The sequence below is a fragment of the Myotis brandtii genome, unplaced genomic scaffold (genome assembly GCF_000412655.1).
Source record: "Myotis brandtii unplaced genomic scaffold, ASM41265v1 scaffold525, whole genome shotgun sequence".
Classification (NCBI taxonomy): Eukaryota; Metazoa; Chordata; class Mammalia; order Chiroptera; family Vespertilionidae; genus Myotis; species Myotis brandtii.
Window position 1 is genome coordinate 2,653,013 of NW_005369915.1, and position 16,064 is coordinate 2,669,076.

General features: G+C 40.3%; 1 protein-coding gene across 1 annotated transcript in view; it reads right to left on the bottom strand.

Annotated features, from left to right (window-relative positions):
• Positions 1-12,192: 12,192 nt before the first annotated feature.
• Positions 12,193-16,064, bottom strand: part of PI4K2B (phosphatidylinositol 4-kinase type 2 beta) — a 28,132-nt gene continuing 24,260 nt past the window's right edge. The window contains exon 12 of the mRNA XM_014548889.1: positions 12,193-13,267. Coding sequence (XP_014404375.1) covers positions 13,094-13,267 — 174 coding nt within the window. The 3' untranslated portion in view covers positions 12,193-13,093. The remainder of the gene's footprint in view (positions 13,268-16,064) is intronic.

Genomic DNA, 16,064 nt, shown 5'->3' on the forward strand with positions numbered 1-16,064 from the left:
ATTAACATTAATACTTCTATTTAAAAATGTTAACCAATAAGTACTGATTTGTAATCTTTAAAAAACTTGTTTAACAAAGCTCGCAATTGAATTCATAAAATCATGCCACCAAAAAATAGTTACTGAATCTAAATTTTCTTATTCTCCTTTTTGTTTGTTTTTATTTATTTTATTTTTTCATCACCATTTATCCCCTCTATGCCCTCTTCCACCTCCACCCAGCTCCCTTCCCCTGCAATGTCTTATTCTCTCTTAAATAATTCTGAGTCTGAGATGAACTCTATAAGCAGCCCAAACCAATATGGATTTGCAGACTTTACAGCAGTGGTTCTCAACCTTCCTAATGCCGCGATCCTTTAATACAGTTCCTCATGGTGTGGTGACCTCCAACCATAAAATTATTTTTTTTACTACTTCATAACTGTAATTTTACTACTGTTATGAATCCTAATGTAAATATCTGATATGCAGGATGTATTTTCATTGTTACAAATTGAACATAATTAAAGCTTAGTGATTAATCACAAAAACAATATGTAATTATATATGTGTTTTCCGATGGTCTTAGGCGACCCCTGTGAAAGGGTCATTCGACCCCCAAAGGGTCGCGACCCACAGGTTGAGAACCGCTGCTTTACCGTAAAACAAGGGTTTTCCAAATAAAGCAAACGAAAGAGCATCTCTCAGTGTGAGAGACTTGGAAGATTTCAAAAAGAAGGCAGTTCTCTCCTTTCTGAGGGATAATTTGAAGACAAATGAATCTCACCTTATTCAGACATGTGTATGTAGTGTTGTATGTTGAATGTTTACTGAAGAGTCTTGAATACTAGTAATACATTATAAAGAAAGTTTCTGCAGGAAAATCCTTGAGCAGAGAAAAGCTGAGACATAGCAGGATTCTCAAAGGAAACCAGGGGCAGAGCTGAGAATGGGCCCCTTGAGGCCTGAGCACTGAGACCCATTACACTCGCCCTTAATGATCCTGAATACCCCTAAGACAGACTCAAATTCAGCCACTACCTGACCAGAGGATGTGGGCAGACAGGTGAGCTTCCCATAGGGACCAGATGTCTCACTTCTTGACTTTGTTAATAGGATAAAAGCCCTCCAACCCTCAAATCTCCTGCAGAGAACGTGGTTGAAGCCAGAGGAACATTTTGTAGTGGATGCCTGACCGACTTTATCTTTTGTTTCAGAACTCAGGTTACCTTTGGGAAACCAACCCTTGCCAAGTTTAGACCATGTAAATTGCGAGATACAAAGAACCATAGTGACTGGTTTGGGTTTGGGTTTGGGTAGGTGACTCGGGGAATGGCTGGAATGGCTGAAAAAGAAGCTGTAATAATCATATTCTGTCATCTCTGTGGCATTCATAATATTGATTTATCATGGGCCTGAGGGGGTCAGCTTTCAGTCTTTTCTGGGTTAGGTCATGCATCTAGTGGGGGGCTGGTCCAGGTTCACCTTGGCTGGGATAACTCAGCTCTGCTCCTTGTGTCTCTCTTCTTCCTTGAAATGGACTGAATGTTTGTGTCACCCTCAGATTCATATGTTGAAATCCCTACTCCCCAAAAATGAGAGTATTAGTAAGTAGAATCTTTGAGAGGTGATTAGAGCCTCCATAAATAGGTTTAGTGTCCTTAAAAGAGGCTCCAGAAAGCTCCCTACTCCGTTCTACGATGTGAGGATACACAGAGAATATGTCACCCAGTGAGAGCCCTCATCCAACCTTGCTGGCACCCTGATCTTGCACTTCCAGCCTCCAGAACCGTGAGCAATATTTTTCTCTTGTATTTCAGCTCCCCAGTCTGTGATATTTTGTTATAGCAGCCCTAATGAAGTAAAATACTCCTCCTAGAACCAGGGGTCCGCCTGGGCACGTCTTTCTCATAGAGGCGGTAGAAGCACAAGAGAGCTTCAGGCAAACTTCTGGAGGCCTAGGCTTGGAGCTGCCACTGTCGCTTCTACCTCATTCTTTTGGCTTGAGCAAGTCTCATAGCCACACACTACAGTTACATGGCAAAGGGGATAGGTCAGAAGGGGGTGAAGAATTGGGGCCAATGACGCAATCTATCACAGAAGCATTCTTCACTGGGATAGCCAAGTGGCTGGTGGCAGTGTTTCCAGAAACTTCAGGAGCCCCTGCCTTACCAAGGAATCAATAAGAAAAAGGCAGAACTAGGAGACAGGAATGTGTGATGGTACCATGGGAGTACCTAGATCCGGCCATGCCTCCTGTTTTCAGTTATGAGTCATGGATTCCTTTATCTCCTTAAGCCAGTTTGAGATGGGGTTACTTCTATTGTTATTGGTGGGAGCTTTCCTCGTCCTTATCAGTTGCTGATGGGAGTGGGTTTCTTGCCATATCATGAGAAAAATAATTTTCTGAGACTTGCAAGGGAGACAGAGTGATTTTTATTTGCATGGAATTAAATCTCTGAATTTCTAAGGTCCCATTTTCCTTTTGAACCGGGTCCAGCATGGCCAGGGGTGAACCTGAGGAGGGGTGGTGAAGGATTAAAGGAGACAGACAAGAGAATATAGTTGGGACCAGGTGGATCACTTCCTGGATGAGGAAACAGTGACACAGCCTATAAGCTGAAGCTTTATTTTATAGTCAGATCACACAAAGCAAAACAAGGGGAGTGGTCAACATGTTTATTCAAGCCTCATTTTGGCAGCACTTGCTGCACCTCCCAAAGCCCATTAGCTACCTAGGAATAAGGGAGGACTATAAGGTCAAGCTTAATTGTGCTAGGAGGGCTCTGCCCGCCAAGCTGGGACTTGTATGTGGCTCTCCCACAGGTCAGTCCAAGGCTTGACCCTATAGCCGCTCCCTACACCTTTGTCCCACCATCGGAGAAGTGTGGATGTGACTTCAGCAAAGCTAGGATTAAAGACATTGCCCAGAGTTTCTGTTCCATGTCTGCACAATCTAATCCAGCATCAGGCTGGGTTAGCTTGTATTCTCCATTGCAGTCCATCAGTCCATTGCATGTGGGGTCCACAGGGCCACATGGCTATGGAGAGAACAGGGCCAAATACAAGAAAGCCACAAGAGCTCAGAGCCAAGAGTGCCAAGAGCCCAGAGAGCAAGCTCCTTTGTCTATAGGATTATTCCCCAATTTTCATGGGCTTGCATTTGTCCTGCCCCCTCTAGCCAACCCATGATTACCTGGGCTAGATTGACAGGCAAGTACCTTTCCTACATCACCCCAACTTTACTGCCCATCTTCCCCTTTGTCCAGTCCCTTCCCCCAGTGTTTTGCAGGGAATGGACAAGTGGTTCCCCGGGGAGTACAAAGTTGCAGCTTCCTGGGGAAGCTGCCCAAATGACCATGCTTATTTGTCTAGCCTCCCGTTTGCTCCTTTCCTATTATTGGTAATTAGTTAATTACAACAGTATCACTATCAGTCACAACCAAGAATGGCGACTAGTGTTCTATGGCTGCAGTCATAATGTTGGATGGATGAATGTCTGCTAATATGTCATGAAGCTCTTTCCCAGCAAGACAGCTAACCCTTCTCTTTACTATCCCTGCTACAATGCCTGTCAATCATCCTACTATCCCCCCTCCATCTTTTTCTTCTACCCATTATGGGCTCTCCTACTAAGACCCTTTAAATTTCACTAGCAAAAGATAGATTAATAGGAGAGAAAAAACAGGAGCTAGTTAACTGAAGTGTACACATGGAGCATCAAGAGATGAATAACTCAAAGGGGTGATTAGAACTTGGGGTTATACAGCATGTTAATGAAAAACACACACACAAACCAATAAATGTTTAGAGACATGCTAAGGAAGAGGAGAAGGACTTAGAGATTCGAGGGGTGGCAAATCATGGCAAGGCAAATATATGGGGAAACTAAAGGTAGGTAAAGGTCAGTTTTAGCAAACCTTGTGTGTAGATGCCTCTGGTCCTCTCTGGACTGATGAGGGTCTAGAATTGTCTCCACTGATTAACTTCTGTCCTTCCTGGTAGAGAGGGGGAGGTGGCAGACATCTTTACAAATCATGTTCTGCTTTTAGGCAAGGAAGCTTTATTTTTTTTTTGCTTTATAAAAAAATTTATTGTTTGATTTTAGAGAGAGAAAGGGAGGAAGAGAGAAACATTGATTTGTTATGTGTGCATTCGTTGGTTGATTCTTGTATATGTCCTGACGGGGGATCTAACGTGCAACCTTGGTATATTGGGACGATGTCTAACCAACTGAGCTCCCCAGCCAGGGCCAGAGAGCTTTTCCTGTATGTGCTTCTGTTCAATTGCATTCTGCTTAAAATAATCCTTATGCCAAAGTGGCATATTTAGGAGTGGCTTATTCTGCTACCCCTCCTCCATGTCTTCACTCTGAGTCAAAAGCTTTCCTACTGTATTCCTAGATTATACTAAGTTCTGCGTCAGCGGCAACTTGACCTCTCTGAACCACAGACTTTCAAAACTTAAAGGTAATAATATTTCCCCTCACAACATATTAAGGTGGATGCTGTCCAGTAGATGAGCAGCATTTTAGCTGGAGATTTGGAGCAGTGTGCATTTCCAACTCCTCGCTGACAGCTCGGATAGCAGGTGTAGCCAGATGTCACATTGCTTAGGAACTGCCAGGGCAGTGGCGACCTTGGTTTAAACCAGTACATACCTTAGTTTAAATGAGGTTCCTGATTGTCTTTAAGTACTGCAATTTTCGGCAAACACTTGAAGGGTAGAATAGCTTTCTGGATGGTTCCCAAAGCCACAGTGAGATAAAAGGCAGTTTTATCCACCTTGATAGGCGGTCAGGCGTACCTGTCACTGAAGCAGGTTAAACCAGTTCCGGCAGCCGGGGATCAGCCCAGAGATGCTTATACAACGTTCTGGAAAGGGGAGGCTACCTGATTTTTATGGTTTCTAAAGCCTTGCCTGTCAGGTGGGAATCCTGTAACCAGAGCTTAGGAGCGGCCAGGCTTCTGGAGTCAAAGGAAAAATAAACATGGTGCTGTTTACAGAGTGATTGGCTGCCCTTGTTTTTGTTTTTTGATATCACATGCTTTCCATTTCCAGGTCTAAAAACCCGCCAGGCGGAGGCACAGTCACCAACAGCCATGTTAGCATTTCACAGGCTGGACCCAGGTGCCAGGATTCAGAACAAAAGAGAAACCTTTTGAAATGTCACTTCGTTTCTCAGGGAGTCTCTTACTGTTACCCGGTGACCTAAGGTGCCTTTCCCTGTCAACCACAAGTCAGCCCGTGTCATACATCAGAGCACTTTAAAATAGCCCTTTGATTCCAAATCTGTCACCAAGCTCCAGGAAAGACGATATCAAATCTAGAAATTTGTGTGTGCAATAATCCCCTTTATGCAATAATCCAAACTCAGAAACACAGACATATGCCTTATTTCATCATCTAAAACCAAAACGCCAAGTGTGCCATTAATACACACAGGCAGCTTCTCGGGTGGAAACCGAATCTATAACTAACAGAATTTGTGCCACCCTCTTCACAAAATATACCTTATTTCGTCCTCGGTACAAATCTCTGAAGTTACCATTAGCTCATGTATTTTACATGTGGGAGATTGCAAGATCTGACCAAGGACACGGAACTAGTAAGAGGCAGGACCAGGACTTACAAGCAGGTCTATTCCAATCTCAAACTCTTAGTCAAAAGAGAATTGTGGCACATCTTCCATTATTTGTTTGTTTGTTTGTTAATCCTCACCCAAGGATATTTTTTCCCTCAATTTTTAGAGAGAGTGGAAGGGGAGAGACAGAGAGAGAAACATTGATAAGAGAGAGACACATCAATTGGTTGACTTCCACACCAGGGATTGAGCTTGTAACTAACATACGTGGCCTTGATGGGAATCGAACCCAGAATCCTTCAGTCCGTAGGCCGATGCTCTATCCCCTGAGCCAAACAAGCTAGGGGTCCATTTATTAAAGATAGGAATATTAGAACATAAGCAAGTTTACAGTATTTTGAAATGACAAAAGTTAAATCTATTGCATTACATGGTGGTAGAATAAAACCTTTTAAGCTTAAGGATTTTTCTCAAAGAATTCTTTACATGGATTCTGAAGCAGGCAAAAACTTATTGAATAAATGATGCTGATTAATAATGCAGTTTGCTGGGGTGATGGGCACATGATGCAGTCTGCAGATAATGTTTTATTGAGTTGTACACATGAAACCTATTGGTTTGGCCAGCCAATGTAAACCCAATAAATTCAATGAAAAAATAATGCAATTTGCTTAGATAAATGCATTTTTGTCATATACATATTTGATCCATGGGCCAAGAGGCTGAATGAGTCATACCCTCCACAATCCAAGAGAAATCTAGACATTAAAAATATGCTTCTATAATAAATAAGAAAAATGTTGAGAGCTCAAGTCAAAGGCAGTCAAGCATTTAGTTTACAAAGCACTTACTTTCCTTCCCTTGTATGCAAAGAATTTACAATCTAAGAGGCAAAGGTAGAAATGTGCAGAAGTAGGACATATGATCAAAGATCAGGAAGGACCTTATTCCTTAGAAAATATATTTTTAAAAATATATTATTATTGATTTCAGAGAGAAAGGGCAGGGAATAGATAGAAGTATCAATGATGGGAATCATTCGTCACCTGCCTCCTGCACGCCCCCAACTGGGGATTGAGCTCACAACCCAGGTTTGTGCCCTGACCAGGAATTGAACCGTGACCTCTTGGTTCATAAGTTGATGCTCAACCACCAAGCCACACCGGTCGGACAGAAAATATTTGATACCATTTTCAGATTTTCTGATACCTTTTGGAGAATCTGGCATACAGTGAGTACCTAATAAATGTGTTGAATTCAATCAGGTATTTATAACCATCACTCCAACTATTATCTATTCAGGAGTTGGGATTTTATAAAGGAAATGAAAACTAGCTAAAGCAAATTCATGTATCTGCCATGAGTGAGAAATGAGAGGCTCTGGTTTACAATTACGTAGAACAGAACCAAGAGCCCAGCAGTAAGCAAGACATTTATCTCTGTAGACAAAATAATTATTACAAATCCAGGTTGAAAAGTTCCTGCACAATATTAGGAAGAAAGACTCTCAGGCTTTACTTTAGAAAATATTTACAAGTGGGCGTTCTTATGATCTCAGTCTTCCATTAGGAATATGACTCAGAAGGTGGCTGGACTGCAGTATTGGCTAAGGTAGAGGCTGACCTTGGCTACGTTGAGACATTGAATGCGTATGTAGCTGCTTAAGTTTTTTACTTTGGGTGGTGTTATGGACTGAAATGTGTCCTCCTCAAAATTCATGTTGGCCCTAACCGGTTTGGCTCAGTGGATAGAGCGTCGGCCTGTGGACTCAAGGGTCCCAGGTTCGATTCCGGTCAAGGGCATGTACCTTGGTTGCGGGCATATCCCCAGTAGGGAGTGTGCAGGAGGCAGCTGATGGATGTTTCTCTCGCATCAATGTTTCTAACTCTCTATCCCTCTCCCTTCCTCTCTGTAAAAATTCAATAAAATATATTTTAAAAAAAAATTCATGTTGAAGGCCTAACTGCCAATGTGACTATTTTTGGAGATAGGGCCCTAAAAGAAGTAATTAAGGTTAAATGAGGTTATATGGGTGGGTCCTAATTCTTTAGGGCTGGAGACACCCGGGATGTGCATGCGCAGAGACAAGGCCATGTGAGGACACAATGAGGAGCTTTCTGTAGACCAAGGAGGCAGGTCAAACAACCTTGCTGGCACTTTGACCTTGGACTCCAAGTCTTCAGATGCAGAAAACGAATTTCTATTGGTTCAGCCACTCAGTCTGTGGTACTTTGTTATGGCAGCCCCAGCAAACTAATAAAGCTGGCAAACAAAACATTCATGTAAACTTGTTCTCATATAAAGGCTTATTCTTTTTTAAAAAATTTATTTATATTGATTTCAGAGAGGAAGGGAGAGGGAGAGAGAGAAACATCAATGAGAGAGAATCATTGATGAGCTGCCTCCTGCACTCCTCCCCCCCCAATTGGGGAATGAACCCACAACTTGGGCATGTGGCCTCGACCGGTATGGAACCTGGGACCCTTCAGTCCAGGCTGATGCTCAATTCACTGAGCCAAACTGGCTAAGGCAAGGCTTATCTTATATAATAAAAGCCTAATATGCAAATAGTCCCCTCAGGAGGTCATTGGACCGGGAGTTCAACCAGGAGACTGGAAGTTCGACTGCTGGCTATGATGTGTGCTGACCACCAGGGGGCAGTGACCAGTGGTGGGTGGGGGGCTGCAACCTCTCGCCAGCTACATGGGGGCGGGGGTGATGGGGACAGAGGTGCGGTGAGAATGCGGGGTGTTTGCCAAACTCGCTCTCATTCCCCGTTACCTCCCCCAGGACAACAAGGCTCACGCTCTGGGGAAGCCCCACTCTCAGGTGCTGGACGCCCTCGAGGAGCTCGCCCCACACGCGCACAGCGTCTTCTGTCTTCCAAGTGAGCCAGGCTGCAGCCACTGGGACTGTAGGGGCAGGTCAGGCTCCCTATGGGTTTGCTCAGTAGCCAGTCTGCGAGGCCAGCTGGGAGACAGCACACTACCTGCCTGGCTTCCATGTGGCGCTACTGGGCAGCCCAGAGGCCCATGCTGCACCCAGGCCTATGGTGTTCAGCCGCACTCACTGCATCTCTGCATGGGGCCTCGGGTGCCATGACTCAGGTGGAGGGGGGCGTGTGGGGGCTCAGGGGCCCAGGTGCTGCCCAAGGTCCAGAGGTCAGCTGGGATCTGCCTTCCCATGCCTGGCGCTTGTGCCTTGATTGACAGCCAGGCCTAGGGACCACACCCGTGCACGAATTTCGTGCACTGGGCCTCTAGTTCTTTTAATAATTGAAACATGGAAAATGACAGAGTTTGAAAAACACCGACCACTGTGGGCATCTCATCCATATTTACTGCAATTTTCTCAATACTCATAGTTTGGTGTAAGAATCTTGCATATCTTTGATTGAATCTGATGTTTTATTGCTGCTATAAATGGTATCTTTAAAGATTTTCTTTTTCTAACCAATGTTGCCGGTATATAAACCTTACAAAATTCACTTATTAATTCTAAGAGTTATCAGATTATTTTGAACTTCCTACATGCGTAATTATGTCATCTGTAAATAATGACATTTTTTATTTCTTACTTTCTGACCCTCATACCTTTTACCTCTTCCCTGCCCTTACTGCACTGGCTGGCTCTACAGTAGAATACTGAACAGGAGCAATGAAAGCAGGCCTCCTTGTCATGTTACTTCTAGTTTATTTCTGAAACATATTTTTAACTCTAAAATTTCCTGAGCTGTTAGCTCTTGTTTTATTTCTCCCTGTTGCTTGCCTAGCTCATTTTTGAACTTTCCCAATTTTGATGTTATGTTGTTCTTAGGTTCTATCATTTCTGAAATTCCTTTAGCATTTTAAAAAACATTATTTTCCTCTGCTTTGTAAATGTTTCTTGGCTATCTTCATTTTCTGTGGGTGTGTTAAACAGATTATCCTGTGTGTGTGTTTTTAAGAGCGATTTAGTCATGTTTAAGTGACATGGTTTTATCTATATTTTTCAAAGATTCCTGGGTAGGAGGTGAGGTGAGTCAGGCATTTCCGTTTTGTGGTTCTAGGGTTCTCTCTCCTGCAAGTTACTAAACAGTATTAGATAATACGGTTTTCTGTGTTCTCTTTGGTATTTTCTGACTTGTTTTATTTGGTCCTGTTCTATTCAGTGTCTGAACCTTCTCACCTTTACCCTCAGCGTCCTTCCCTTGTCAATGTGTATTCGATAGCCAATAGTTTCCCCTGGTGCAGGCCTATGTGCGCTCACAGCACTACTTCCTGAGAACCCTGAAGACCCAGGTTGCCCTAGCACCCTCATACCTTTCTGCAGCTCCTTTTACTAGGATACAGTAATTTATTGCTGGACGGCCCCTTCCCAATTGTGATCGTGATTTTTGGATCTACCGACTGAGCTTGCCACCACTACTGTGGATTCCTCCTTTGGGGCTGAGTACATGTTGCCAAATTCTGGGTTCTTTGGCTCTTACAAACATCACAAGTTCTCCCTTACTTTTTCTCTGCTTGCTCCTCAAAGCTCTTGTTCCCACATGATCCTGTTGCTATTGATGGTTTTAGTCAGATTCTAGGATTCACAGGGACAGTCCAGCACCTAATTTTAGTGAAGATGGGGCCACTGAGTTTTTTTTTCTTTTGCTATAGGATAGCTCCATGGGGATTTGGGAGATTAAAAGAAGACCCACTGCTGCTGTCATCATGCCTCCTATAATTGATTTTTTATTTTTAAATGATTTATATTTTTCTGTTTACATTATAATGCCTAGGACAGGACAGACTATTATGCTTTAGTAATGACTAAATTCAAGTTTTGTGACTAAATACATACATTTATTTCTTGTTCATGTCAGTCCAATGAAGTCAGCAGGCTCTCCTCTCTAAGCAGTGCCTCATGAGGTCCCCGCTGTTTCCATTTTGCAAACTGTGTGTTTACAGCCAAGCAGGAAGCTGGGAGACTGTTCAGTCATGACCACTGATTGATGTCAGTGAGTTTTACTGCCGCATCTAAAGTCACACATCACTTGTCCCCAAAGCTCTGTGACTGGTCAGAACGCAGTCACATGGCCCCAAACTAACTGCACCGTAGGCTTGAAAACAAAGGACACTGAGAGTCTTCGCCACCACTCTGCACAGGCGCCCCAGCACCTCTGGGAGAGAAGGTAGACTGTAAAACAAGATGCTGCCTGTCCCTTCACATATCGTAAAGGACTTGCAACGTAATCTGATCAAGTAGCATGTCACCAGCATTTTAAAATAAAGTTTTAATTCCATTAGTATAGTTTTTTAAATGTTTAAAAATAAATTGTGAATCAAATTGTTTTCAAGTCTGTAATACACCATGTTTCCACAGTCTTCAATTGCTGCCAAATTTGGGGGAGAATAAGCAGCATATAATTAAATAAAAATTAAAATGTCTCCAATTATAAAGGTTCCAGTTAAATATACCTTTTAGAATTACAAAGAATTAACTATACCACTATGATCTAAAGCAAGAAAATGGTGGTTTGTCATCATTTACAAACATAAATGTGTGCACAAACTTTCTAGATATTCAATATATACACCCGGAGAAATCTCGCCTTAAGACAATGATGGTTTTTATTCCCTTTAGTCTACCATTTGACACTATAACGTACTCACTGAAAAAATTAACACAACATTTAAATAACAATTAAGTTCATGAAAATTTACAAAATATAACCAATGTACTCTGACTTAAAATCACATCTTAAATATTTCAACTTAACTTTTCTGGCCTGATCAGACCTTTAAAAAATATTTACACACTGTTTTAATTTTAGGATATAAAACTGTAGCAATTTACTAAAGTTTTCATTATAAAAATTAATATAGCAATTCTCAAAATACTGAAAACAACCGTGTTATGAAAGCAGTACTTACATCATAACAACTTAGTTCTTTTAGAACACATCTTCAAAGGCACATTTCAATTAGTAGTATTTATCTAAAGATAGTAGCTTGGGCTTTAAGCTTCCAGTTTTCCATCACCTCAACCTTTCGATGATGAAGGATGGGTGGAGGTAGGAGAACATTTCTACTTGGACAGCAGTACTCTCACTCATCATGGCCACTACCACAAACCACCCAGTTTAGTCCAAGAGGTGGTGTTATTTGTTTGGAGCCTGAAGAAGAGAATGAAACTTCTGCTTCTTTGGAACTACATCTTCACATTGGGTTCATCTTAATTTAAATCACTTGGTGAGTTATAAGTGCTACAAATTCCCATGATGTCAGATATATTGATATGTAAAATCAAATATAAATGATTTTGTGATTACCTCTGTTATGGTCCACTTTAATTAGGGCTGATATTCTAAATTTGACTGTAATTATGACATTGAGATTTTCAAGTCCCTTAAAACACTACTGTTATTTAAATATATATATTTTTTATTGATTTCAGAGAGGCAGGGAGAGGAAGAAAAAGATAGAAACATCAATGGTGAAAGAGAATCACTGATCGGCTGCCTCCTGCATGCTGCCCACTGGGGATCGAGCCTATAATCCAGGGCATGTGCCCTGACGGGGAATCGAACCTTGTCCGCCTGGTTCATAGGTCAGTGTTCAATTACTAAGCCACACACACTGGGCACACTACTATTATTTTTAATAGTTTATGTCCTAGGACCCTAAAATACAATCCGACATGCAATTTGAGGTATGGTTTAATTTTCAGTGAAGTTTAATACTAACCAAAGTACTAAATTAAACAAGATTAGTATTTTGGGGTAGTACTAATTTATTATGTAATTGATCTGATGCAAAGAACAAAAACGAATTTTTAATGCTACTTTGGAATTTCAAAAACATTATGAATCTACTATAATTTTATATAATTTCCCTCAAGTCTCAGTTGAGTGTTTCCATTTTTTAAAGGTGATATCTTTAGATCTTTTTCTCACTATAGTTATATAATTGAGCAAAAATATTCTTAAGTACAAAAAAGAAAATGGTCATCTATTACTTAACCAAGATATACTTTTCTGGTCCCTCACATTGGTCACTTTAGGGGCACTTATTCAAGTTCTAAAATAGCAGCTTTTTAATTAAGGCAGCATTGCTTTATTCTTACCTGTTTTTCTATTAACTAATCGATTAGAGTTCAGAAGACCAGTTTTACACTCAAAAGGCCTTTATAATGTAAGAAGAGTTAACATGAACATTCTTCTCAATGTTTAAAAAGTATATAAAAAGTTATTTTATTCAAAGTCAACAAGTACCTTATTTTTCTATTTGGAATTCTAAAGTAATTACACTCATTTCAGAATGTGTAAACCATGAAATTACCTTTTAAACTAACATCAACAACAAAGTACACGTTTTCCTACAAAAATACTACATAGGAGATATGGCACTTTTTCCCTGAAATAAGGATTTAATATTTGGACAAAAAACTGTAAACTTTTGATTACATTCAAAACATAACCTTTTAAAGACTTGTATTACTTGAGGCTTTGGCAACTGAAGCATTTTAACAACACAATGATGCCAACAGTTTGTTCTCTTATATGTGCTACCAGGAGGTAAAAAAAGGCTTCCTGCAGTGGAAGGTCTGGGTGAAGGAACTGTTGAGCTGGGAAATCCGACCCTTCGCTCTCCCTGGACTGTGTTCCACAAGCACACAAGGCATCTGTACCAGCTGGACAGGACTCTTCCCTTCCCTCAAAGCCTGGGCCAGGTTTAAGATCTGTGAAAAGGAGATATTTTTACCAGTTCAAAAAAGATAAAAACCCTTCAGTTCACTGACATTAGTTTAACCATTTATTCATAATTATAATTTTTATTTCATCTGTTTACGCTCAATAGATTATGATGAGGATAACTGCCTTAAATATATATTGTATGGACGTATGTATGTTTATACATACACACACACATATATATATATATACACAAGTGCACAAATTTAAAATTAAATAACTTTTGCCAACTGGTACCTTTAAAATATTCTAGAATGTCCAAGAAAAATGAAATCAGAGACTGAATAAACACATTCTTGGCATAGAACCTAAACAAATACTGGTCTAAATAGTCTGGTTTTAAAACTAAATACTTGCCTTATCCATTCATTCAACAAATACATTTACTGCAAGCAAACTACATGGTAGACACTGTTCTAGTGTTGGGATAGAACACTAAAAAAGCAAACCAAATCCCTGCCTTCATGGAGCTCCATTTTAGCAGGAGAAGGAATCGATAAACATTATGAATAAGTAAATTACACCATGTACTAGAAGACAAAAGCGCCATGAAAAAGCAAGATGCATGGCCAGTGGGCAAGTGGGTTACAGAATTGGAGAAGGCAGCCATTTAAAATAAAGATTTAAGAGCTAACTCTTAAGTAGGAAACATAAACTAGGAAAAGGAAGAAGTTTATACATGTTTTCAAGCAAAAATAGAAGCATGGAAAAAGGAGCGCTCTTTTATTTTTAATTTTTTTTTTTTGGTTAATCCTCACCCAAGGATATTCTTCCATTGATTTTTAGGGAGAGTGGAAGTGAGAGGGAAAGGTAGAGAGATAGAGACCAGGGCCCAGGCCAGGGAGGAGCCTGAAACCAAGGTAGGTACCCTTGACTAGAATCGAACCCTGGACCCTTTGGTCCACAGGCCAACACTCTATCCACTGAGCCAAACCGGCTAGGGCGAGGGCTTTCTCTTGGAAAGCTCACGTTTTATGGAAAGTACACTAGTACTGGAAGTAGGGTTGAAATAAATAAATAACTTTTCAAGTTAGTGATTGACTTGAGAGAAACATTACTTTGTTGTTCCACTTTTTTTTTCTCTTATATTTTCTGAGGTCTAGTGTTTCATCTTGGCACAGGGGAAAAATAAACATTTTGCCCTAATGCTATTTACTGTAAAATTCAAAACACAGTTTATCTTTAACTTTCCTAAACATTACTAGCCCAGATTTTAAAAGAAATTTCTTCATTCTAGTTTTGAGTTCCATTCCACATCTTTTTTTAAAAATATATTTTATTGATTTTTTAGAGAGAGGAAGGGAGAAGGATAGTTAGAAACATTGATGAGAGAGAAACATTGATCAGCTGCCTCCTGCACACCCCCTACTGGGGATGTGCCTGCAACCAAGGTACATGCCCTTGACTCTTCAGTCCACTGGCCGACGCTCTATCCACTGAGTCAAACCGGTCAGGGCCCATTCCACATCTTTATGTGAAGAATTAGAGCATGTCACTGATTATGTGTATAAAACTAAAGAGTTAGTATAAACGAGGGCAAAAGACTTGGTTGTACAAAGCACAAATCATAAAGTTAATTGGCAAAACTGAAAAGAGGGATTTAAGGGATAATTACAAGTGATAGAAATAACACAAGTAATTTGACTCAATTAAGGAAATAGCTAAATGATGATTCTGTTGTTTGGAACATAGGTTAGTGTTATTTGTTTTTGTTTGTTAAGTCTCTGTTTCATTAAGCACTGACTTATTTTAGAATATAAAAATACTACCTGATTTTTCACACCAGATTTTAAAAAATAGTTAAAACTAGAGAGCTACATAATGATGTACACGGTCAGGTGCCCTGCTCTTTCTGGTTTCAAATAAGTCAAAATCAAATTAAAAAAATTAAATTAAATTAAAACATATAAAGGCATTATTTTATTTTTTTATTTCCCCATATCTCTTTTTTTAATATATATATTTTTTTATTTCAGAGAGGAAGGGAAAGGGAGAGATAGAAACACCAATGATGAGAGAGAATCATTGATCAGCTGCCTCCTGCACGCTCCCCACTGGGGAATCAAGCCCACAACCCAGCATGTGCCCTGGCCGGGAATCAAACCTTGACCTCTTGGTTCATAGGTCAACTGAAGCTCAATCACTGAACCACACCAGCCAGGCTCTTGCCCCCTATCTTGATCCTGTGATTTTTCTATTTTATTATACACATCTGTATAATACTAGAACTCCTTTGTGAATGAGATAGGATATTAATAAATAAAAATCAGATAGAGACTGGTATATCTTTTAATAGACCACATTCAGTAATGGAATATCTCTATAACTTTTCAGATAAGTATTTTAAAATTTAAATTCCTCATGTACCAACTTTAATCAACACTTAAAAAGCTTACAAAATTATTTACAGCTTTTATTTTTTAAAATTATTCCTACGATAAAGATATATATTTAAGGATATGACAATGCCAGAAGATGGAGCATACTGATAAATTAATTTGTTTCCAGCAAAAAAGGTCAAATTCAGGCATAATTATTAATGCTTGAAAATTTAGCTCAAAAATAGTTGGGATGGTAACACTGCAATATAATTACAGCCACTGATCATCTAAGCCCTTCATTCATGCCTGAATTACGGGAAACATCCCTGTGAGGCTCCAGACTCTTCATCCACTGAGTAAACCGCACCCCACTGTCCAGCCTAACTTACAGCAGTTCTTTCTTTTAAATGTTATTACTGATTTTACAGAGAGGGAGAGGGAGAGGGAGAGGGAGCGGGAGGGG